This window comes from Rattus norvegicus, chromosome 20 (assembly GCF_021556685.1).
Source record: "Rattus norvegicus strain SHRSP/BbbUtx chromosome 20, alternate assembly SHRSP_T2T, whole genome shotgun sequence".
Taxonomy (NCBI): Eukaryota; Metazoa; Chordata; class Mammalia; order Rodentia; family Muridae; genus Rattus; species Rattus norvegicus.
In genome coordinates, this window is record NC_141553.1 from 119,183 (window position 1) to 143,004 (window position 23,822).

Genomic DNA, 23,822 nt, shown 5'->3' on the forward strand with positions numbered 1-23,822 from the left:
TACGTCAAGGCTGGACAAGGCAAGACAGGAAGAGGAAAAGGGTCCCAAAGTCAGGGGAAAGTCGGAGACAGCTCCACCCCAGGGATAGGAGCCCCACAGGAACCCGGAGGACGCGACTGCAACACAGTGCAGGGGCCCTGGGCCAGAGCCACGCGGGCTCCCCATCTCTGTGCGCCCCGGGCCATGTTCCCGCGCTGTCCCTGGTTGTTCCAGGTCCTCCAAACCTTCCCTCCTCTCCTCCCAGGACCTGTATCCCTCATCTCCTCAAGCCTTTTAACATAAAGGGAGGTTGGGTTTGGTAAAAACTTTATTGCTGGGGACAACATGGACGACAGGGACGGCCAGCAGGAGGCCAGGGTTGCTCTTTGTAAAATCTGGTTTTTCCAATTTCTCCTCCTTAGCCCCGGACAACAGCTGCATACATTTCATTCGTGCGTGACTGCCTTTCAGCTGGCCTTGGTGTGCATAATTATTCTATTACATCTGACTTTCCTACTTCTTTCTCCTTCTGCTCTGGTGAATTCTGTGAAACTGGGTGTTCCTTGAGGTTATGACTGGGAAACAACTGGGAATCGAGGCCTGGGGCACAGCACAGCCCCAATGGCCCGGGTGCATGCCCTGAGCTCTCATCTTGGAAACAGAGCAATGACTGCACAACAGTAGCTCCAGATTAACGCTTGACGTGCATAGAAACTTTAGAGAAATTACTAGAAAATGAACTGGAGCCAACATTGGGACCCTAAGAAAGGAAAAAGTTATTGAAGTTAGGAATCAAGTTTTATATAACATTTGAGAGAGGTTCCTGGATAAGGAAGTATAGAATACATAAAATTATATACTAGTAAACAAAGTCAAAATACTGGGACTCTGAAGAGAGTCACTGTGGGAGGAACAGAAATCAAGTTAGTGAACCGAGTTAAGGGTTAACTTGATTCTTTCTGGCCTTTGCCTTTGTCATTTGTCATTAGAGCCTCACAGGAAAATGCAGGTAGCTGACCCCCGAGCTTTGCGCTCTGAAGTATAATAACTTAAAAGTTAAAGTTTAAATAATGACGAGTTTGCAATTATTATTATTTTGGCCACAGGCCTGGGAATAGGGGATACTGGAAACTTTGGGGAACAATTGTAATTTTTAGTTATTTGTGGGATGTGGTTGTTCTTTGAATTTGATTTGCAGTGATTATACAATGTCCTTTTTCTACCTCCTTTTGAATTATCAATAAAAGACTGGGGCAGGAGACAGGCTAGAGAGAGCACGTGAAGAGTGAATGAGAGAGCATGAAGGAGAAAATGTGAGAGCGAGTGAGAGAGCAGGAAAAGAGAATGCAAAGAGTGAGTGAAGAGGGAATGTGAGGTGTGTATGAAGAGCGTGTGTGAGAACGAAAGGGTAAGGAACGGAGGTGTGCATGAGTGTGGGAGTTTGAGAAAAGAAAACTGCAATAAAAAAACTCAGAGTGCACAAGAGAGTGCAGAGTGTGTGCAGCCCCAAGTTGTGTGTGTGTGTGTGTGTGTGTGTGTGTGTGTGAGAGAGAGAGAGAGAGAGAGAGAGAGAGAGAGAGAGAGAGAGAGACTCCTGTGTCGAGGGCTGGACCCCAACAGTTTACTCAGCATCTGATGAGAAGATAATGTGGTTTTTTTCAGATTTTTACACGCTGGGTTACATCGATGGATTTCCCTATATTGAACCATCCCGGCATCCCTGGGATGGAGGCAGCTTGATCATGGTAGAGGATGTTTTTTTGTGTGTGCTCTCGGATCTGTTTGTGAATATTGAGTATTTTTGCATTAATGTTTATAAGGTAAATTGGTCTGAAATTCTTTCTTGGTTGAGTATTTTAGGTATTAGGGTGACTGCGGCCTCATAGAACGAGTTCAGCCGAGTTTCCTCTGTTTGTACTTTGTGGAGCAGTTTGGGGAGCATCGCTATTTGCTCCCCTTTGGAAATATGGTAGAATCCTGCACGAAAACCATCTGGGCTTGGGCCTTTTTTTGGTTTGGGAGACTTCTAACTACTTTTCTATTTCCTTTGGGATAATAGGGCTGTTCGAATAGTTTACCCGATCTTGATTTTATTTTGTCAAGAGGGTTCTGTCTAGAAAATCATCCATTTTGTTAAGATTTTCCGATTTTTAGCGCACAGGCTTTTGAAATAAGACCTAATTTTTCTTTTTAACTTCCGCAGTGGCACTTATGTCCCCCTTTTTGTTTTTGATTTAGTTTATTTGGGTCCTGTCTCTCGGTCTTCAGTTGCTTTGTTCAGGGCCTTGGTCATCCTGCTGATTTTCTCAGAGCCAGGTCTTCGTTTTGTTGATCCTTGTATTGTTATCGTTTTTAGATTGGCATGACTTCTGCCTGGATATTGATTATTTCCCCCATCTCATCGTCTTCCTTGTGTTTGCAGTTTTTTAGAGCATTCAGATGAGCTTTTAAATTGTCGGCAGGGGAACTCTCTAATTTCTTTATGGAGGCGCCTAACGCTCTGTCCTCTTCACGCTGCTTCCGTTGTTTCCCATAAATCTGGTTATCACTGAAGTCTGGAAAGTCTTTCATTTCTTTTTGTTTCCTTATTTCTTTACTCAGTGACCAGAGAGCACTGAGTGGAGTTGTTTCGTTGCACGACTGTGTAGGTTTCCTGTTGTTTCTGCTGTTGACGTCGGCTTTAATCCACGGTCTGATAAGGCAGAAGGCGCTGTTTCGAATCCTCGTGTCTGTGGGTGATTGATTTCTGACAAACAGGAGGAGGCTCACGAGGTGTTGAGAAGAAGGAATATTTGTCTGTGTCTGAATGAAATGTTCTGCAGACATCGTTCAGTCCATTTGATTTGAAACATCGTATAGGTTTATCATTTCTGTTTATTTTTGTCTGGGTGACTGGTTGATTGACGAGAGCGCAGTGTTAAAATCCCCCACCGTTGCTGTGTCAGATTCAATGCGCAATTCAAGCAATGTTTCCTTTACAAATGTGTGTGTCCGTGCATTTGGGGCATAGATGTTCAGACTGATGTCATAGATGCCCCCTTGTTCCTTTGATGAATAGGAAGTGTCCTCCTCTGTCTCTTTTGCTTAATTTTGGTTGAATGTCTACTTCATTAGGTATTAGAATGGCTCCTCCAGCTTACTTCTTGAGTCAGTTTTCCTAGGAAACTTTTTTCCTAGCTCTTTACTCTGAGAAATTTTCTATATTTCTTGTTGTGTTTCTGGTGCAACAGAATGGTGCGGGCTGTTTTCACATCCATTCTGTCAGCCTCTGTCTTTTTTTTTTTTTTTTTTTTTGGTTCTTTTTTTCGGAGCTGGGGACCGAACCCAGGGCCTTGCGCTTCCTAGGCAAGTGCTCTACCACTGAGCTAAATCCCCAACCCCCAGCCTCTGTCTTTTAATTGGGTAATTGAATCCATTAATTTTGTTGACAGATATTAATAACTAGTGACTGTTAATTCCTATTTTTTTGTTGGTGATGTTGTGTGTGCGTGCGCGTGTGCGCGTGTGTAATTCTCTTGTTTTCTGCTGATATGTAAATTACTCATTTCTTCTGATTTTATCGTTATTACATTCCTTGGGTTGTAGTTTTCATTCTAATATTTTTTGTAGATTTGTGGATAGATAGTAGTTAAATTTGGTTTTGTCTTGAAATGTCTTGGTTCCTCCGTCTACGGTGACTGAGAGTTTTGCTGGGTTTAGTAGTCTAGGTTGGCATGCGTGGGCTTTTTGAGGCTGCAAGCCGTCTGTCCGGCATTTCTACCTTTCACAGTCTCTGTTGAGATGTGTCGGGTGCAATTCTGATAGGTCTGCCTTTGTGTGATACCCAGACTTTTTCTCTTGCAGCCTTTAACATTGTTTCTATGTTCTGTGTATTTAAATTTTTGATTGTTATGTGGTGGGTGGTTTTCTTTTCTGGTCCAATCTAATTGGTTTCTGTATGCTTCAAGTATATTTTTAGGCACCTCTTAATTTAGGTTGAAAAAGTTTTCCTTTAAGATTTTGTTGAAAATATTTTTCTGGTCCTTGGTGCTGGGATTCTTCACCCTCTTCTATTCATATTATTCTTGGATTAGTGCTTTTCATAATATCCCAGATTTTGTGGGTGTTTTTTGCCAGAAATATTTGATTTTTTGACTGGTGTTCTATATATATTCGCTCACTGGGGGGGTGGGGGTTCAGCCTTGGCAGGACCAAGGACGTCTCTCTACCCACTGGTGCCCAACAAGGCCGTCCTCTGCTATAAATGCAGCTGGAGCCATGAGTCAGTCAATGTGTGCTCTTTAGATGGTGGGAGCTCTGGTTGGTTGGTATGGTTGTTCTTATGGGGTTGCAAAACTCCTCAGGTCCTTTAATCCTTTCTTTAACTCCTCCAATGGGGACCTCGTTCTCAGTTCAATGGTTTGCTATGAACATTCGCCTCTGTATTTGTCAGGCTTTAGCACAGCCTCTCAGGGGACAGCTCTATCAGGCTCCTGTCAGCATGCACTTCTTGCAATCCCCAATAGTGTCTGGGTTTAGTGACTGTATGTATATGTGACAGGCTCTGAATGGCCACTCCTTCCATCTCTGCTCCAAACTTTGTCTCCATTTTTCCTCCTATGAATATTTTTTGTTCCCCCTTCTAAGGACTAAAGCATCCACACTTTGGTCATCCTTCTTTTTGAGTTTCTCGTGGTCTGTGGATTGCATCTTCAGTAATTTGGGCTTTTGGGATAATATTCACTTATTAATGAGTGCATAACATGTGTGTTTTTCTGTGATTGGGCTACCTCACTCAGGATGATATTTTTTAGTTCCATCCATTTTCCTATGAATTTCATAAAGTCATTGTTTTTGATAGCTGAGTAGTACTCCATTGTGTAGATGTACCACATTTTCTGTATCCATTCCTCTGTTGAAGGGCATCTGGGTTCTTTCCAGCTTCTGGCTATTATAAATAAGGCTGCTATGAACATAGTAGAGCACGTGTCTTTGTTATATGTTGGGGCATCTTTTGGGTATATGCCCAAGAGAGCTATAGCTGGGTCCTCAGGTAGTTCAATGTCCAATTTCCTGAGGAACCTCCAGACTGATTTCCAGAATGGTTGTACCAGTCTGCAATCCCACCAACAATGGAGGAGTGTTCCTCTTTCTCCACATCCTCGCCAGCATCTGCTGTCACCTGAGTTTTTGATCTTAGCCATTCTCACTGGTGTGAGGTGAAATCTCAGGGTTGTTTTGATTTGCATTTCCCTTATGACTAAAGATGTTGAACATTTCTTTAGGTGTTTCTCAGCCATTCGGCATTCCTCAGCTGTGAATTCTTTGTTTAGCTCTGAACCCCATTTTTTAATAGGGTTATTTGTCTCTCTGCGGTCTAACTTCTTGAGTTCTTTGTATATTTTGGATATAAGGCCTCTATCTGTTGTAGGATTGGTAAAGATCTTTTCCCAATCTGTTGGTTGTCGTTTTGTCCTAACCACAGTGTCCTTTGCCTTACAGAAGCTTTGCAGTTTTATGAGATCCCATTTGTCAATTCTTGATCTTAGAGCATAAGCCATTGGTATTTTGTTCAGGAAAATTTCTCCAGTGCCCATGTGTTCGAGATTCTTCCCCACTTTTTCTTGTACTAGTTTGAGTGTACCTGGTTGGATGTGGAGGTCCTTGATCCACTTGGACTTAAGCTTTGTACAGGGTGATAAGCATGGATCGATCTGCATTCTTCTACATGTTGACCTCCAGTTGAACCAGCACCATTTGCTGAAAATGCTATCTTTTTTCCATTTGATGGTTTTAGCTCCTTCATCAAAGATCAAGTGACTGTAGATGTGTGGGTTCATTTCTGAGTCTTCAATTCTGTTCCATTGGTCTATCTGTCTGTCTCTGTACCAATACCATGCAGTTTTTATCACTATTGCTCTGTAATACTGCTTGAGGTCATGGATGGTGATTCCCCCGCAAGTCCTCTTATTGTTGAGAATAGTTTTCGCTCTCCTGGGTTTTTTGTTATTCCAGATGAATTTGCAAATTGCTCTTCCTAACTCTATGAAGAATTGTATGGAATTTTGATGGGGATTACATTGAATCTGTAGGTTGCTTTTGGCAAGATGGTCATTTTTACTATATTAATCCTGCCAATGCATGAGCATGGTTCTGTATAAGCAGGTTTGATGAAAGTGGTTGGAGAGGTGGATGGACAGTGAAAGTCTGGAGGACAGCAGTCCATCCAGTGCAGCTTGGTTTGCCTTAGAGACTGAGGGTGGGTGCGGAATGGTTTCATAGAGGAAATCTAACCTATATGTTTCTGGATCAGTAGGTCTGATCACAATTATGTTTTCATTCATTTTCATTCATTCATTCATTCATTCAGTTTTTAATGTAACAAAATAAAGTATAATAAGATTAAAACAAAAACTGTCATGTTAAAGTTGAGTAAGTCAAACCAACAGGAAGAAAAGAGCCCAAGAGAAGCCATGATAGTCAAGGACCTACTTATTCACACACAGAGGAATTTCATAAAAACATTAAACTGGAATCAGTAATATATAAGCAGAGAGCCTGGTGCAGATCCATGAGGGACCTCTCAAGGCTGCATCAGTCTCTTTGAGTTTATATAAACTTTGCTCGTGTTGATTTACAGGGCCATGTTTTCTTGGTATCTCAAGTTGATAAAGACCTCTCATTTAGGGCTTAGAGTTGCAAGGTCTTTCACTCTGTGCATAGTGTCTGTCTGTGAGTCTCTTTATGTGTTCCCATCTGTTGCAGGAAGAAGATTCTCTGATGATCATTGAGCAAAGCACTCATTTATGGTTATAGTAAATATTATTAAGAATAATTTTCTCACTAGTTTTTTTCTTATTTGAGAAGAGTATTATTTTATTTTATCCTAAGTCTCTGAATTATCTTGTCTCAATTTCTTAGTCATCCAAGCAGTGTTGGGTATGGGATGCATCTCATGAAATGACCCTTAAGTAAAATCAGTCACTGGTTGGTTACTCCCACATGCTTTGTGACACCATTCCCCCCATAATATCTTGCAAACAATATACAATTGTAGATGAAAGGTTTCTGTCTGGCTTTGTGTTTACATTTCTTTTAGTCTTGGCAACAATCTGAATTATAATTTCAATGGTTTCAAAATTATACGAATGAATGAATGTATTTAAATTCTTATATAAATTTCCAAAACTCATTTACTCATATATTGTTTATTTACTTATTTTAATTACATTCAATGCAACACTTTTATAAAGTGTTTTGTGAGTTTTGATGTGTTTACTTTAAAGCATGTCTGAACAGAAGATATCTCCCAACCTCTGTTTAGTGTCTGTTAATTGTGCATAAGAAACATCTCCACTGAGAGCACTGTCCCAAGGAATTTTCTGTGCTAACACACCTGGGAGAGGGATAAATGAATGGTCTGGTGGAAAACAATGCCTCAAATATTTGAGGCTGCATACAGCAAGCACATAGCAGTACACTCACACACCATGGTGGATACTTCCTACTACTGGCTCTCTGATGTAGGTTCCATGGCACTTGTGTCGACTGTAAAAGTAAGTAATGAGATTCATGGTTGACTATGTACTGTGGACAACAGTTTCTCTGTTCTCTAAAATCTGACAGATGTAAATGAATCTTTTCATAATTTCACTCCAGTGGACAATGTAAAAACAAGGTAAGTTAAATAACACTTTGTTTCAAAATCCAGGAGGTCTCAAGGAAGGTAGAAACATCTATGGATACTTGAATATATTATATACATATTATATACATATTATATACATGAATGGCATACATTGTTTTACCTTGGGAAACCTGGGAAATTAGAAATACTTTGTTCAGTAGTTTTAGAAACAACTAGGTCACTGATTTTTTTCTCAATCTCTTTATCTTAAATTTGTATTAACTTGAGTAAGTAGAGCTTTTGACTTGTATTGAATATTTGAAGAAAGTATTAAGTCTTTATTTAATTGTTAAATGTACCATAGGAATCAGTTTTGAGTAATTAAAGGTTCTGTGGTAGAGTCTCCATATGGGTGGGTAGACGTAGGTGCGTGTGTGTGTGTGTGTGTGTGTGTGTGTGTGTGTGTGTGTGTGTGTGAGAGAGAGAGAGAGAGAGAGAGAGAGAGAGAGAGAGAGAGAGAGAGAGATTTCATTTATAGGTTTTAGGATCAGACAAAAAATGATTAATGTGTTTTGTCTTTAACTGTAAATATCAAACAAATGTCATGACTTAAATTAAATTAAATAGGGTTGGGGATTTAGCTCAGTGGTAGAGCGCTTGCCTAGCAATCGCAAGGCCCTGGGTTCGGTCCCCAGCTCCGAAAAAAAAATATTAAAATTAAATTAAATAGCAAATGAAGAAAACAGAGAGACACCAGAATAAATAGATGAGCTGATGTTCAAAGATCCCAAGATGAATGCAGTCTAGAAATCATTAAAAAGACTAAATTTTGTGAGAATATAGAGCTCTGTAGTAAAACAAAATAGAAAGTTTCTTAGAGCAGAAGACACAAAATAGATAAATGAAGCAAAAGTAGATGAATATGAGCATGAAATGAAAAGACTGGGATATTATAATATAATTAAAGAGCAGAGAGGTGTTTTAGAGTAAATCACAAGTCAGAAGCATCTGTGTGGTTGCTAAATAAATATCTAGAGAAATGAAATGGCCAATGATTATTCCTGCATTAGTTAAGTCAAAGCTAAGCTTGTATAATTTAAACATTTGTATAATACAAAATAAATTAAGAAGTCAACAGAATAATGGGGGATCAACACTCTTGTATTCCATTATAGTAAACTCGAGGAGAATTTATAGTATAAATAGCCCCTTTAAAAGCTTTAATGGGGTTGGGGATTTAGCTCAGTGGTAGAGCACTTGCCTAGCAAGCGCAAGGCCCTGGGTTTGGTCCCCAGCTCCAGAAAAAAAAAAAAAAAAGAAAAAAAGAAAAAAAAAGCTTTTAAGATCAGTCAATGGCTTAACAAATTAATTGTGAATATGAAAATGCTAAATAAATGAACAATACACATCTTACAATGTAATTGATAGTATGTGAAAACAAATTATTAAAAATTTGTTTTAAACACAGTGAAATTATTTGTGGAGTGGGTGGGGTGTGTGTGTGTGTGTGAGAGAGAGAGAGAGAGAGAGACAGAGAGACAGAGAGAGACAGAGAACAGAGAGACAGAGAGAGACAGAGAACAGAGAGACAGAGAGAGACGACGTTTATGCACATGCGGAAGACAGAGGGCAACCTCTAGTGTTGTTCTTCAGAGCCATGGACCTTGCATTATGAGACAGGGTCTCTCACTGACTTGGGGCTCAGCAATTGGCCTGGTGTGGCTGACCAGAAAGTCTCTGTCTTTTCTACCACCCCAGGGCTGAGATTACAAGTACACACCACGCCCAGCTCTTTTCAACCCAGGTGCTGAGTACTGACCTTGAATCCTAACAAGGCTTGCATGACAAACACTGAGCTTTCTCCCCAGCCCAGTGTAATTTATTTCACATTCCATTTTCAGTTGTAAAAGAAATTAGGTCAAGATTTTTTCTGAGTTCAAATTGTTTTAAAATAAAACCATGAATGATGTCAGCTAAGTGACGTATGTAGGTGTCACCCTCATTCATGAAACACACCTATGCTACTGGTGCTGTGAGTTTACAATTCCAGACAATTGTATTAAGTTTTTATCTATAAAGAGCATTACAAACCTCAGAACTAAGTGGCGTAGTAACACAGAGTGTTTGGACATGGATCCAAAAATTAAAATTGTTTTGTGTATTGTTCTTCCCTTTCAGGTGTGAAGCACCTGTCATAGTAGCCTAAATCTACTAGGAGGGATTATTTAAATAAAGAGTTAAGACGGTATGGAAGTGAGAGAATAATTTACTAATTCATCCACTAAAATTACTGAAATGCTCATTTACTAATCAGTCCGTGGTCTTACACTACCAGATCATGTTCTTAAGGTAACTAAAGACAGATTTTACTTTCTCTCCTGCATGAAATTGTCAAAAGTGACTGTCAACACGAAGCTGTTGATAACTAAACTATGAATTCTTCCTTTCAGTTGCGTGCTAGCCCATCAAAAGTATGACGAGTGACAGTAATTTTACCTAATTACTAGTCACCGTGTGTGCTGAAGATTCCAATAAACTTCCAATCTCCTTAGTTCATCTTCCATTCACCTCCAAATGACATTTTACACGCCACATTTAGATAGTTAACTATTCATTACTATACTCTGCTAGTGATTAGCAAGGCCTAAGTATTAAAATAATTAACGTCTTAAATGACATGGTAAGATACGGAAACTATAGATTCCTAATTTCAAGAATCCATAGAAAACACATGCGGGTTTTCAAAACTTCTCAGCTTAATGGAGATGCTGATGACTTTCCTGATGCCAATTAACTTCAGTTAAAATGTATCTGAAGTGTGTGGAATTGGCCACTGGGAGATGTGCTAACTCCTTCTTCATTAAAGTATGTTAAGTTGTAAGTTAGACATTTCAGTGTGTCGTTTCGTGTAGTCTACTTTGGTTATGCACAAATCCTTGCTACTGTTTTCCTGCCTCCTCCTGTTCTCTCTTCACTGTCGTGAGCTCCTTTACTCTACTGTTCATATTTTAGAAATCATACAGAGTTTGTATCTACAGCACCAGATTATTTCGCTCAACACAAACATCTCCAGCTCCATGCATTTCCTATGATGATATAATTTTTTCTCTAATACTGAGTAAAAATTTTGCATTCATCTTTTATTCTCTTTTATTGGTGCATTTTTTTGCTTTTGAGCCAGTGCCAGTCAGTATTTGTCATTATAAATTATGACCGCAGTTAAAGCAGATATTGTGACGTTCCTATTGGTTTTTCTCTGCTTAAGAATTGTTTGGTTATTTCATTTTCCACAGGAATTTGAGACTGCTATTCTATTTCTGTGAAGAAGGTCATTGGAACTGAATGGGTATTGTATCGAATTTGTATATTGCTTTTAGTGAAATGCCACTTCCATACCGTAAATTCTGCTGATCTGACAAACAAATTCTTTCTACCTTTTACTGTATTCTAAAGTTTCTTTCTTTACTTCTTGAATTTTCTATTGTAAATGTCTTTAATTTCTTTGATTAAATTTATATCTAGGGAATTCTTTGAATGTTCTTGTCTTTTTTGCTTCTCTTTTGGGAATTTGTTGTTTTGCTTTGTTTTTATAGCAAATCTAATGTGGAGAATGCCACATAGAAGCAGCATTCCACCCTTAATTACAGTTTGGAGATGGGAAATATTTCTCCAGAAATATCTAACTAGGGAGAGTAGCCATATTGACAAGCTCCAGGTTCAATTGGGAGAGTATCTCTCAATGAGAAAGACGAAAGAAGATCAAGAATGATTTCCTATATCAAACCTCATCTTCCACCCGCACACTCCTGTGCACATACACTCTCACACCACACACATCTGCATCTACACACATTTGAACATCTTTGTGTGAACGCACACAAAAAGAGATGGGGCTGAATAAGAAAAAATACTTAATATTTTCTGTGTGTGCAGGTTGCTTTGTTCTACATTTCTATTGTGTTTATAAGATATAGTGTTTATCTTATCAAAATAAGAATTTTCTGGTGGAATCTTTAGCACTTTATAATTATGGGATCTTATTATCTGAAAAACAGTTTGATTATTTTCTATTCCCATTTGTATACTGTTTTGTACTATCTTTTCTTTACTAATCTGGCCAAGATTCTACCCACAATGTTCAAAGTGACAGAAAAAATTCTTCTTTTATGTCTTGTATTATGGAAGATGTTTTCAAATTTTCCAAGTTTAGTATAATATTGTCTACTTATTTGCAACATTGTAGCCTTTTTATTCAGTTGGATTAAGGTATAGTATTTTTGCTGCCTTTTTTACTTGTATTACTAAGAGACATAATGTTTTTGTCAAAATAATTTTATGCATTTATTGAGATAATGATGTGATTCCGACCCTTTACTTGTGCTTATACGTCATATTACATTGATTGCGTTATATGTTGAACCATCTTAAGTTTCCCACAGTGAATCCTACTTGATCGTGTTGTTTGTATTTTCTCCTTTTTGCCTTGTTTTGAGCCTGTTTGAGTATCAGGGTATTCCTAGATTCACATGACACATGTTTTAGTCTTCATTTCTCCTTAGTTAAATACTTTGAAGAACATTGGAAATGGTTTGTGTCTTAAGATCTGTCGGAATTTATCAATAAATCAATCAGTCTTGATCTTAGTTATGTTGGCAGATTTACCGTTATGCTTTTGCTTATATTGACCACTTTAGTTTTTAATTTTGAATCTTGCTTCACCTTCGTCTGTTCATAGATGTGCTTTGGATTTCTTGAGGATTTTTCAAATTATAGGAGAATACATTTCTGCCTATTTTTATTATCCTTTTTCTTCTAATAATTTTGATATTTGTAGATCTTGTTTACTTAAAACTTTTATGTACCTTTATATGTAATTTACTTACAGAACATTTGTGTTTGTTTAAATGCAGATAAACAACAGCTCTAGTCTCATAACAGCATTCATTCTGTCTGTTTGGCTAATGTTATATTGTATGCCTTTTTTTTCATGTAATTTTATGAAAAATTAACTTACTTCCTAAATTCTTCAATAACAACACTCATCATTTAATGATATGTTGTTTAGTTACTATGTTTAATATAATTTCTCCAGATGCTATATTTATTGATCTATAGTATATTCCATTATAATCTGATAAGATACAAGAGATTAGTTCATTATTTATTTACATGCTGCTGGGTAGTGGGGTGAATGTCTGTAGTCCTAGTACTCACAAGGCAGAGGCAGGCAGGTCTCTGAGGATGATGCCAGTCAGGACTACAAAGAAAGTTCCAGAACATCCAGGGTTACATGGAGAAGCCCTGGCTTAGCAGGGGAAGAGGGAAGCCAAAAACAAAACAATACAAAAGAACCAAACACACAGACACACAACAACTAAAATAAAAAGCATGCTTATTGTCTGTTTGATTTAATAAGAATGTGTCTTTAGTGGGCTGTTTTCTTGTTTGCTTTCTGTTTCTTTGTTTTATTTTCTTTGCCTGAATGATCTGTCTATCATTGATAATGTGGTCGCCCACTGTTATGTTAGAATCTGTTCATCTCTTTTGGTTACTGAACTTGGATATGCCAACATTCCCTGTATGATTCATTACTCATGAATTTTAGGCCCTCCTTTTGGATTATACAAAGGTATCCTTTTTATCACTAAAATTATTTGCTTTTAGAACCAACTTTTCTTGTAATTCCACTTTAATTCTGTTTGCTTTGGCCATTGGGATGTGTTTGGTTTTTACGTTCTATGAATAATCGCTTCCTGTATCTCATTCCAGTCTGGTAGTCTCTGCCTTTTAATTGGAAGATTGAGATTATTAATTCTGAAAGGTATGTATGACTTCCTATTATGTTATCCACAAATGTGTAATGTTTGGTTCTTCTGTAATCTTTATACTCGTATTTATTACCTTACCATTGAGATGCATTCTTTTTTTTTTTTTTTTTTTTTTTGAATTTTTTTTTTTTTATTAACTTGAGTATTTCTTATATACATTTCGAGTGTTATTCCCTTTCCCAGTTTCCGGGCAAACATCCCCCTCCCCCCTCCCCTTCCTTATGGGTGTTCCCCTCCCAACCCTCCCCCCATTGCCGCCCTCCCCCCATAGACTAGTTCACTGGGGGTTCAGTCTTAGCAGGACCCAGGGCTTCCCCTTCCACTGGTGCTCTTACTAGGATATTCATTGCTACCTATGAGGTCAGAGTCCAGGGTCAGTCCATGTATAGTCTTTAGGTAGTGGCTTAGTCCCTGGAAGCTCTGGTTGCTTGGCATTGTTGTACTTTTGGGGTCTCGAGCCCCTTCAAGCTCTTCCAGTTCTTTCTCTGATTCCTTCAATAGGGGACCTATTCTCAGTTCAGTGGTTTGCTGCTGGCATTCGCCTCTATATTTGCTGTATTCTGGCTGTGTCTCTCAGGAGCGATCTACATCCGGCTCCTGTCGGTCTGCACTTCTTTGCTTCATCCATCTTGTCTAATTGGGTGGCTGTATATGTATGGGCCACATGTGGGGCAGGCTCTGAATGGGTGTTCCTTCAGTCTCTGTTTTAATCTTTGCCTCTCCCTTCCCTGCCAAGGGTATTCTTTTTCCTCATTTAAAGAAGGAGTGAAGCATTCACATTTTGATCATCCGTCTTGAGTTTCGTTTGTTCTAGGGATCTAGGGTAATTCAAGCATTTGGGCTAATAGCCACTTATCAATGAGTGCATACCATGTATGTCTTTCTGTGATTGGGTTAGCTCACTCAGGATGATATTTTCCAGTTCCAACCATTTGCCTACGAATTTCATAAACTCGTTGTTTTTGATAGCTGAGTAATATTCCATTGTGTAGATGTACCACATTTTCTGTATCCAATCCTCTGTTGAAGGGCATCTGGGTTCTTTCCAGCTTCTGGCTATTATAAATAAGGCTGCGATGAACATAGTGGAGCACGTGTCTCTTTTATATGTTGAGGCATCTTTTGGGTATATGCCCAAGAGAGGTATAGCTGGATCCTCAGGCAGTTCAATGTCCAATTTCCTGAGGATCCTCCAGACTGATTTCCAGAATGGTTTTACCAGTCTGCAATCCCACCAACAATGGAGGAGTGTTCCTCTTTCTCCACATCCTCGCCAGCATCTGCTGTCACCTGAGTTTTTGATCTTAGCCAATCGCACTGGTGTGAGGTGAAATCTCAGGGTTGTTTTGATTTGCATTTCCCTTATGACTAAAGATGTTGAACATTTCTTTAGGTGTTTCTCAGCCATTCGGCATTCCTCAGCTGTGAATTCTTTGTTTAGCTCTGAACCCCATTTTTTAATAGGGTTATTTGTTTCCCTGCGGTCTAACTTCTTGAGTTCTTTGTATATTTTGGAAATAAGGCCTCTATCTGTTGTAGGATTGGTAAAGATCTTTTCCCAATCTGTTGGTTGCCGTTTTGTCCTAACCACCGTGTCCTTTGCCTTACAGAAGCTTTGCAGTTTTATGAGATCCCATTTGTCGATTCTTGATCTTAGAGCATAAGCCATTGGTGTTTTGTTCAGGAAATTTTTTCCAGTGCCCATGTGTTCCAGATGCTTCCCTAGTTTTTCTTCTATTAGTTTGAGTGTGTCTGCTTTGATGTGGAGGTCCTTGATCCACTTGGACTTAAGCTTTGTACAGGGTGATAAGGATGGATCGATCTGCATTCTTCTACATGTTGCCCTCCAGTTGAACCAGCACCATTTGCTGAAAATGCTATCTTTTTTCCATTGGATGGTTTTGGCTCCTTTGTCAAAAATCAAGTGACCATAGGTGTGTGGGTTCATTTCTGGGTCTTCAATTCTATTCCATTGGTCTATCTGTCTGTCTCTGTACCAATACCATGCAGTTTTTATCACTATTGCTCTGTAATACTGCTTGAGTTCAGGGATAGTGATTCCCCCTGAAGTCCTTTTATTGTTGAGGATAGCTTTAGCTATCCTGGGTTTTTTGTTATTCCAGATGAATTTGCAAATTGTTCTGTCTAACTCTTTGAAGAATTGGATTGGTATTTTGATGGGGATTGCATTGAATCTGTAGATTGCTTTTGGTAAAATGGCCATTTTTACCATATTAATCCTGCCAATCCATGAGCATGGGAGATCTTTCCATCTTCTGAGGTCTTCTTCAATTTCTTTCCTCAGTGTCTTGAAGTTCTTATTGTACAGATCTTTTACTTGCTTGGTTAAAGTCACACCGAGGTACTTTATATTATTTGGGTCTATTATGAAGGGTGTCGTTTCCCTAATTTCTTTCTCGGCTTGTTTCTCTTTTGTATAGAGGAAGGCAACTGATTTATTTGAGTTAATTTTATACCCAGCCACTTTGCTGAAGTTGTTTATCAGCTTTAGTAGTTCTCTGGTGGAACTTTTGGGATCACTTAAATATACTATCATGTCATCTGCAAATAGTGATATTTTGACCTCTTCTTTTCCGATCTGTATCCCTTTGATCTCCTTTTGTTGTCTGATTGCTCTGGCTAGAACTTCAAGAACTATATTGAATAAGTAGGGAGAGAGTGGGCAGCCTTGTCTAGTCCCTGATTTTAGTGGGATTGCTTCAAGTTTCTCTCCATTTAGTTTAATGTTAGCAACTGGTTTGCTGTATATGGCTTTTACTATGTTTAGGTATGGGCCTTGAATTCCTATTCTTTCCAGGACTTTTATCATGAAGGGGTGTTGAATTTTGTCAAATGCTTTCTCAGCATCTAATGAAATGATCATGCGGTTCTGTTCTTTCAGTTTGTTTATATAATGGATCACGTTGATGGTTTTCCGTATATTAAACCATCCCTGCATGCCTGGGATGAAGCCTACTTGATCATGGTGGATGATTGTTTTGATGTGCTCTTGAATTCGGTTTGCCAGAATTTTATTGAGTATTTTTGCGTCGATATTCATAAGGGAAATTGGTCTGAAGTTCTCTTTCTTTGTTGTGTCTTTGTGTGGTTTAGGTATAAGAGTAATTGTGGCTTCGTAGAAGGAATTCGGTAGGGCTCCATCTGTTTCAATTTTGTGGAATAGTTTGGATAATATTGGTATGAGGTCTTCTATGAAGGTTTGATAGAATTCTGCACTAAACCCGTCTGGACCTGGGCTCTTTTTGGTTGGGAGACCTTTAATGACTGCTTCTATTTCCTTAGGAGTTATGGGGTTGTTTAACTGGTTTATCTGTTCCTGATTTAACTTCGATACCTGGTATCTGTCTAGGAAATTGTCCATTTCCTGAAGATTTTCAAATTTTGTTGAATATAGGTTTTTATAGTAAGATCTGATGATTTTTTGAATTTCCTCCGAATCTGTAGTTATGTCTCCCTTTTCATTTCTGATTTTGTTAATTTGGACACACTCTCTGTGTCCTCTCGTTAGTCTGGCTAAGGGTTTATCTATCTTGTTGATTTTCTCAAAGAACCAACTTTTGGTTCTGTTGATTCTTTCTATGGTCCTTTTTGTTTCTACTTGGTTGATTTCAGCTCTGAGTTTGATTATTTCCTGCCTTCTACTCCTCCTGGGTGTATTTGCTTCTTTTTGTTCTAGAGCTTTTAGATGTGCTGTCAAGCTGCTGACATATGCTCTTTCCTGTTTCTTTCTGCAGGCACTCAGCGCTATGAGTTTTCCTCTTAGCACAGCTTTCATTGTGTCCCATAAGTTTGAGTATGTTGTATCTTCATTTTCATTAAATTCTAAAAAGTTTTTAATTTCTTTCTTTATTTCTTCCTTGACCAGGTTATCATTGAGTAGAGCATTGTTCAATTTCCACGTATATGTGGGCATTCTTCCCTTATTGTTATTGAAGACCAGTTTTAGGCCGTGGTGGTCCGATAGCACGCATGGGATTATTTCTATCTTTCTGTACCTGTTGAGGCCCGTTTTTTGACCAATTATATGGTCAATTTTGGAGAAAGTACCATGAGGAGCTGAGAAGAAGGTATATCCTTTTGCTTTAGGATAGAATGTTCTATAAATATCCGTTAAGTCCATTTGGCTCATGACTTCTCTTAGTCTGTCTACATCACTGTTTAATTTCTGTTTCCATGATCTGTCCATTGATGAGAGTGGGGTGTTGAAATCTCCCACTATTATTGTGTGAGGTGCAATGTGTGTTTTGAGCTTTAGTAAGGTTTCTTTTACGTATGTAGGTGCCCTTGTATTTGGGGCATAGATATTTAGGATTGAGAGTTCATCTTGGTTGATTTTTCCTTTGATGAATATGAAGTGTCCTTCCTTATCTTTTTTGATGACTTTTAGTTGGAAATTGATTTTATTTGATATTAGAATGGCTACTCCAGCTTGCTTCTTCTGACCATTTGCTTGGAAAGTTGTTTTCCAGCCTTTCACTCTGAGGTAGTGTCTGTCTTTGTCTCTGAGGTGTGTTTCCTGTAGGCAGCAGAATGCAGGGTCCTCGTTGCGTATCCAGTCTGTTAATCTATGTCTTTTTATTGGGGAGTTGAGGCCATTGATATTGAGAGATATTAAGGAATAGTGATTATTGCTTCCCGTTATATTCATATTTGATGTGAGGTTATGTTTGTGTGCTTTCATTCTCTTTGTTTTGTTGCCAAGACGATTAGTTTCTTGCTTCTTCTAGGGTATAGCTTGCCTCCTTATGTTGGGCTTTACCATTTATTATCCTTTGTAGTGCTGGATTTGTAGAAAGATATTGTGTAAATTTGGTTTTGTCATGGAATATCTTGGTTTCTCCATCAATGTTAATTGAGAGTTTTGCTGGATACAGTAACCTGGGCTGGCATTTGTGTTCTCTTAGGGTCTGTATAACATCAGTCCAGGATCTTCTGTCCTTCATAGTTTCTGGCGAGAAGTCTGGTGTGATTCTGATAGGTCTCCCTTTATATGTTACTTGACCTTTTTCCCTTACTGCTTTTAATATTCTTTCTTTATTTTGTGCGTTTGGTGTTTTGACAATTATGTGACGGGAGGTGTTTCTTTTCTGGTCCAATCTATTTGGAGTTCTGTAGGCTTCCTGTATGTCTATGGGTATCTCTTTTTTTAGGTTAGGGAAGTTTTCTTCTATGATTTTGTTGAAGATATTTACTGGTCCTTTGAGCTGGGAGTCTTCACTCTCTTCTATACCTATTATCCTTAGGTTTGATCTTCTCATTGAGTCCTGGATTTCCTGTATGTTTTGGACCAGTAGCTTTTTCCGCTTTACATTATCTTTGACAGTTGAGTCAATGATTTCTATGGAATCTTCTGCTCCTGAGATTCTCTCTTCCATCTCTTGTATTCTGTTGGTGAAGCTTGTATCTACAGCTCCTTGTCTCTTCTTTTGGTTTTCTATATCCAGGGTTGTTTCCATGTGTTCTTTCTTGATTGCTTCTATTTCCATTTTTAATTCCTTCAACTGTTTGATTGTGTTTTCTTGGAATTCTTTCAGGGATTTTTGCGATTCCTCTCTGTAGGCTTTTACTTGTTTATTAATGTTTTCCTGTGCTTCCCTAAGTGTGTTCAGGTCTTTCCTGAAGTCCTCCAGCATCATGATCAGATATGATTTTGAAACTAGATCTTGCTTTTCTGGTGTGTTTGGATATTCCATGTTTGTTTTGGTGGGAGAATTGGGCTCCGATGATGGCATGTAGTCTTGGTTTCTGTTGCTTGGGTTCCTGCGCTTGCCTCTCGCCATCAGATTATCTCTAGTGTTACTTTGTTCTGCTATTTCTGACAGTGGCTAGACTGTCCTATAAGCCTGTGTGTCAGGAGTGCTGTAGACCTGTTTTCCTCTCTTTCAGTCAGTTATGGGGACAGAGTGTTCTGCTTTCGGGCGTGTAGTTTTTCCTCTCTACAGGTCTTCAGCTGTTCCTGTGGGCCTGTGTCTTGAGTTCACCAGGCAGCTTTCTTGCAGCAGAAAATTTGGTCTTACCTGTGGTCCCGAGGCTCAGGTTTGCTCGTGGGGTGCTGTCCAGGGGCTCTCTGCAGCGGCAGCAACCAGGAAGACCTGTGCCGCCCCTTCCGGGAGCTTCAGTGCACCAGGGTTCCAGATGGTCTTTGGCTTTTTCCTCTGGCGTCCGAGATGTGTGTGCAGGGAGCAGTCTCTTCTGGTTTCCCAGGCTTGTCTGCCTCTCTGAAGGTTTAGCTCTCCCTCCCACGGGATTTGGGTGCAGAGAACTGTTTATCCGGTCTGTTTCCTTCAGGGTCCGGAGGTGTCTCTGGCAGGGGTCCTGCTGCTCCTGGGCCCTCCCCCACGGGAGCCCAGAGGCCTTATACAGTTTCCTCTTGGGCCAGGGATGTGGGCAGGGGTGAGCAGTGTTGGTGGTCTCTTCCGCTCTGCAGCCTCAGGAGTGCCCACCTGACCAGGCGGTTGGGTCTCTCTCTCACCGGGTCTGGTAGCAGAGAGCTGCTGCGGGCCGGGATCCGCGGGTGTGGGACTTCCGGTAAACACAGAACGTGCCCGGTTCTAGAGAAATTCTGCTTCCGTGTGTCCCAAGCTCACCAGGCAGCTTTCTTGCAGCAGAAAATTTGGTCTTACCTGTGGTCCTGAGGCTCAAGTTCGCTCGTGGGGTGCTGCCCAGGGGCTCTCTGCAGCGGCAGCAACCAGGAAGACCGAGATGCATTCTTTTCTGTACATTCATAGTCATGGGGTTTTGTTGTTTTTGTTTGTTGGTTTCTTTTAACCTGTGGGTAAAATTCTTGAAAGAATCTTCTGTAGCAGTGGCTTCATAATCAGAGATTTCTTTAGTGTTTAAAATGGATTTCTTGTACTTTGCTTATGAATAATAATTAGTTATTCTGGACAGAGTAATGTAATGTGGCAGAAATTTTCTTTAAGGAGTTGAAGTACAGCATGCTTGGCTTTTAGAGGTTGTGTTATTAAAGGTAGAGTTTGTCTTTTAAGTTTTCTTAGTATTTAATTCATGCCTATGTGTGCTCTTGGGGGTCCACACAAGTACAGAAATGGGTGTTTTATTCTCTGGACCTGGAGATGTGGGTGGTTGTGCTACACTCATCACGGGTACTGGGAATTCATGTTTGGTTTTCTAGAAAAACAGTAAGCGCTCTTCAGCCTTGAGTAATTTCTCCAGATCCCAACATCAACCAACTACGCTATTTCGTGTATTTATCTTTGCATGTGACTAGCACTTCTCTCAGTTTCCAATAACTTTTCTTTATATATCTACCATTTTAAATTAACACGCACTTCTAAACGGCAGGTAAAATATATCAAAGAAGAATGGCTGTATCCAATGAAAGCCACCCAAAAGAATTCATCCTCCTGGGCTTTGCTAACCACCCTTGGCTGGAACTCCCGCTCTTTGTTACTCTGCTGATCACGTACCCCATGGCTTTGATGGGGAACATCGCCATCATTCTGGTGTCCACCTTGGATCCTCGTCTCCACAGCCCCATGTATTTCTTTCTCACAAATCTCTCCTTTCTGGACATGTGCTACACCACAAGCCTTGTGCCTCAGATGCTGTTTAACCTGGGAAGCTCCAGAAAAACCATCAGTTACGTTGGATGTGTTATCCAACTCTATGTCTTCCACATAATGGGAGGCACGGAATGTCTGCTTTTGGCTATCATGTCCATTGATCGCTACGTGGCTATCTGCAGACCTCTCCACTACACCCTCATCATGAGTCAGCGAGTGTGCGTCTTGTCAGTGTCTATCATGTGGCTGACTGGAGTGATCTTCGCTTTTTCGGAGGCTACACTTACATTACAATTGCCATTGTGTGGCCAATATAAACTGGATCACTTATTGTGTGAAATCCCCGTTCTCATAAAAACTGCCTGTGGGGAAAAGGAGTTTAATGAGCTGGCACTTTCTGTGGTGTGCATTTTCATACTGGCTGTTCCTCTGTGCTTAATTCTTGCTTCTTATGTTAATATTGGTCGTGCAGTACTTAGAATTAAATCTTCTGAAGGAAGGAAGAAAGCCTTTGGGACATGTTCTTCTCATCTCATTGTAGTTTCTTTATTTTATGGTCCAGCCATTAGCATGTACCTTCAGCCTTCTTCCTCCATCACAAGGGACCAACCCAAGTTCATGGCTCTCTTTTATGCAGTGATAACTCCTACACTGAACCCCTTCATCTATACCTTAAGGAACAAGGATGTAAAGGGTGCCTTAAAAAAGCTACTGAGAAGCATCTTCAGTTCAAAGTGAAAGTTGTTTGGCATTAAAACTAATAATTTTATAATAATTATATTGTAATAATTTTATATTGATTTCTCTAATAATGGTCATATATTCCAGGTCCACAGATTACGGCCTTCTTGCCAGGTTTTTCTCATTTCTAGTATCAGAGCATTGTGAGTTTTGTTTATGAATTAGGATGAAGTGTTTGACATTTAAATAAAGAATTTCATGATATATTAAAATATACAAGCAGGCAAGAACTATGGGTAAATGTTTGATTCTTTTTCAAACATAGCTGGTATAAGTCTGGAATCAATGAGAAAAATGAAGGTGACATTACTAAGGAAGAACAGTCTGGAGACATTTCTGAGACTAAAGTGGGACACTTAGATGCGCCTTTGAAATTTAACATGAATCAATAAGAGAAAAAATATTTTCTGATGTAAAACAAGTGAATTACATCAATAAACAATGAGTATATTTTTGATGAAATTTATTTTAGAGGCAAGTGATACTCAAGATGTATTCCAATACAAATTGAAATTTCTACAATTTAGTTGTTAATCTATTCCCCCAAACTTAAAACTATCATGTAAAATTCTTTATAATTTATGAAATAAAATTTATGAATTTGGTGTTGAAATATTAATATTTTAAGCCATTTTTGTTGGAGCATGGGTCAGCTTTGTTACATCGATCTGACCAGGAGAGAGAGAGAAAGACAGAGGAGAAAATGGGGAAAGAACTGAAGGAACTGAAATCCTCAAGGCTCTGTCCCAGTGACCCACTTTCTCCATTTAGGCCCCGCCTGCCAAAAGTTCACCAGCCATAACATAAGGGACTCTTTATTATAATAAATCCAGTTTTCTAAGCTTATGTTTACATTATAGTAGAGAATAGAAGAGAACAGGATAAACTCCAAAGAGGAAAACAGCTACAAACTAAAAATATATACAGGAAATCTACCCTTCAGAATTGAAAGGACAGTAAAGCATCGTTCAGACAATAAAACCAAAAAATACAAAATCAAACAAAACAAAACAAAACAAAACAGGGAAATCACACCATCAAATCCCTACAATAACCAGTAAGTCCTGCACGAGAAATAAAAGGATGATAGCCACTATTACAAAAGCACATGCAGGGGTTGGGGATTTAGCTTGGTGGTAGAGCGCTTGCCTAGCAAGTGCAAGGCCCTGGGTTCGGTCCCCAGCTCCGAAAAAAAGAAAAGAAAAGAAAAAAAAAAAGAAACAAAAGCACATACAGAAGTACATAGAGCTCAGTTGAATAAATCTAAAAAAAAAAAGAAAACATAATATAATCAAACTGATGGGGTCCAAGAGTTACCCCCAAACCACACAAGCATTGTTCTCAGTAAGACAGGGACGTAAAATGGCCATTTTTACCATGTTAATCCTACCAATCCATGAGCACGGAAGATCTTTCAGTCTTCTGAGATCTTCCACGATTTCTTTCTTGAAATTCTTATCATGCACGTCTTTCCCTTGCTTGGTTGGAATTAAACCAAGGTATTTTACCTTATTTGTGCCTATTGTGAAAGGTTGTTTCCCTGATTTCTTCCTCAGTCTATTTGTATAAAGGAGGGCAACTGATTATTTTGATTTAATTTTGTATCTACCCACTTGGCTGAAGGTATTTTTTTAGTTGTAGGAGGTCTCTGGTAAAATTTTTGGGGTGTGTGTACTATCATATCGTCTGTGAATACCGATACACTGAGTCCTTCTTTTCCAGTATCCCCTGATCTCCTCTGGTTATCTAATTACTCTACCTACAACTTTAAGGGCTACATTGAAAAGATATGGGGAGGGTGAGCAGCCTTGTCTTGTCCTCCATTTTGGTGGAGTTGCTTTAACTTTCTCTCCCTTTAGTTTGATGTTGGCTGCTGGCTTGATGTGTATTGCCTTTACTGCATTTAGTTATGTGCCTTACAGCCCTGATCTCTCCAGGTCTTTGGAAGGGGTGATAGATGCTGGTTTTTTTCAGCATCTGAGATGATCATATTTTTTTAGTTCAGTTTGTTTACATGGTTTACATGGATGGGTTTTCATATACATTGAACCATTCCTACATCCCTGGGATAAAGCTTACTAGATCTTGGTGGATGATGTTTTTGTTATGTTCTTGGATTTG

At 39.2% G+C, this 23,822-nt stretch overlaps 1 protein-coding gene across 2 annotated transcripts; it reads left to right on the forward strand.

The window, feature by feature from the left end:
• Positions 1–1,264: 1,264 nt before the first annotated feature.
• Or2n1el1 (olfactory receptor family 2 subfamily N member 1E like 1) lies at positions 1,265–21,928 on the forward strand. Of its 2 annotated transcripts, none has more exons than NM_001101012.1 (6): positions 1,265–1,292; positions 1,642–1,799; positions 9,764–9,934; positions 10,879–10,931; positions 13,355–13,406; positions 20,740–21,928. In NM_001101012.1, exon 6 carries the CDS (start codon positions 20,760–20,762, stop codon positions 21,696–21,698), a length of 939 nt encoding a protein of 312 aa, NP_001094482.1. In that variant the 5' UTR covers positions 1,265–1,292; positions 1,642–1,799; positions 9,764–9,934; positions 10,879–10,931; positions 13,355–13,406; positions 20,740–20,759; the 3' UTR covers positions 21,699–21,928. The 2 variants fall into 2 exon arrangements, with proteins under 2 accessions (NP_001094482.1, NP_001417458.1); NM_001430529.1 differs by lacking the exon at positions 1,265–1,292 and adding an exon at positions 1,345–1,354.
• Positions 21,929–23,822: the final 1,894 nt, after the last annotated feature.

What these genes read in the sequence shown, in the direction of transcription:
- Or2n1el1 (NM_001101012.1), top strand. Translation starts at nt 20,760, where the DNA reads ATGGCTGTATCCAATGAAAGCCACCCAAAAGAATTCATCCTCCTGGGC.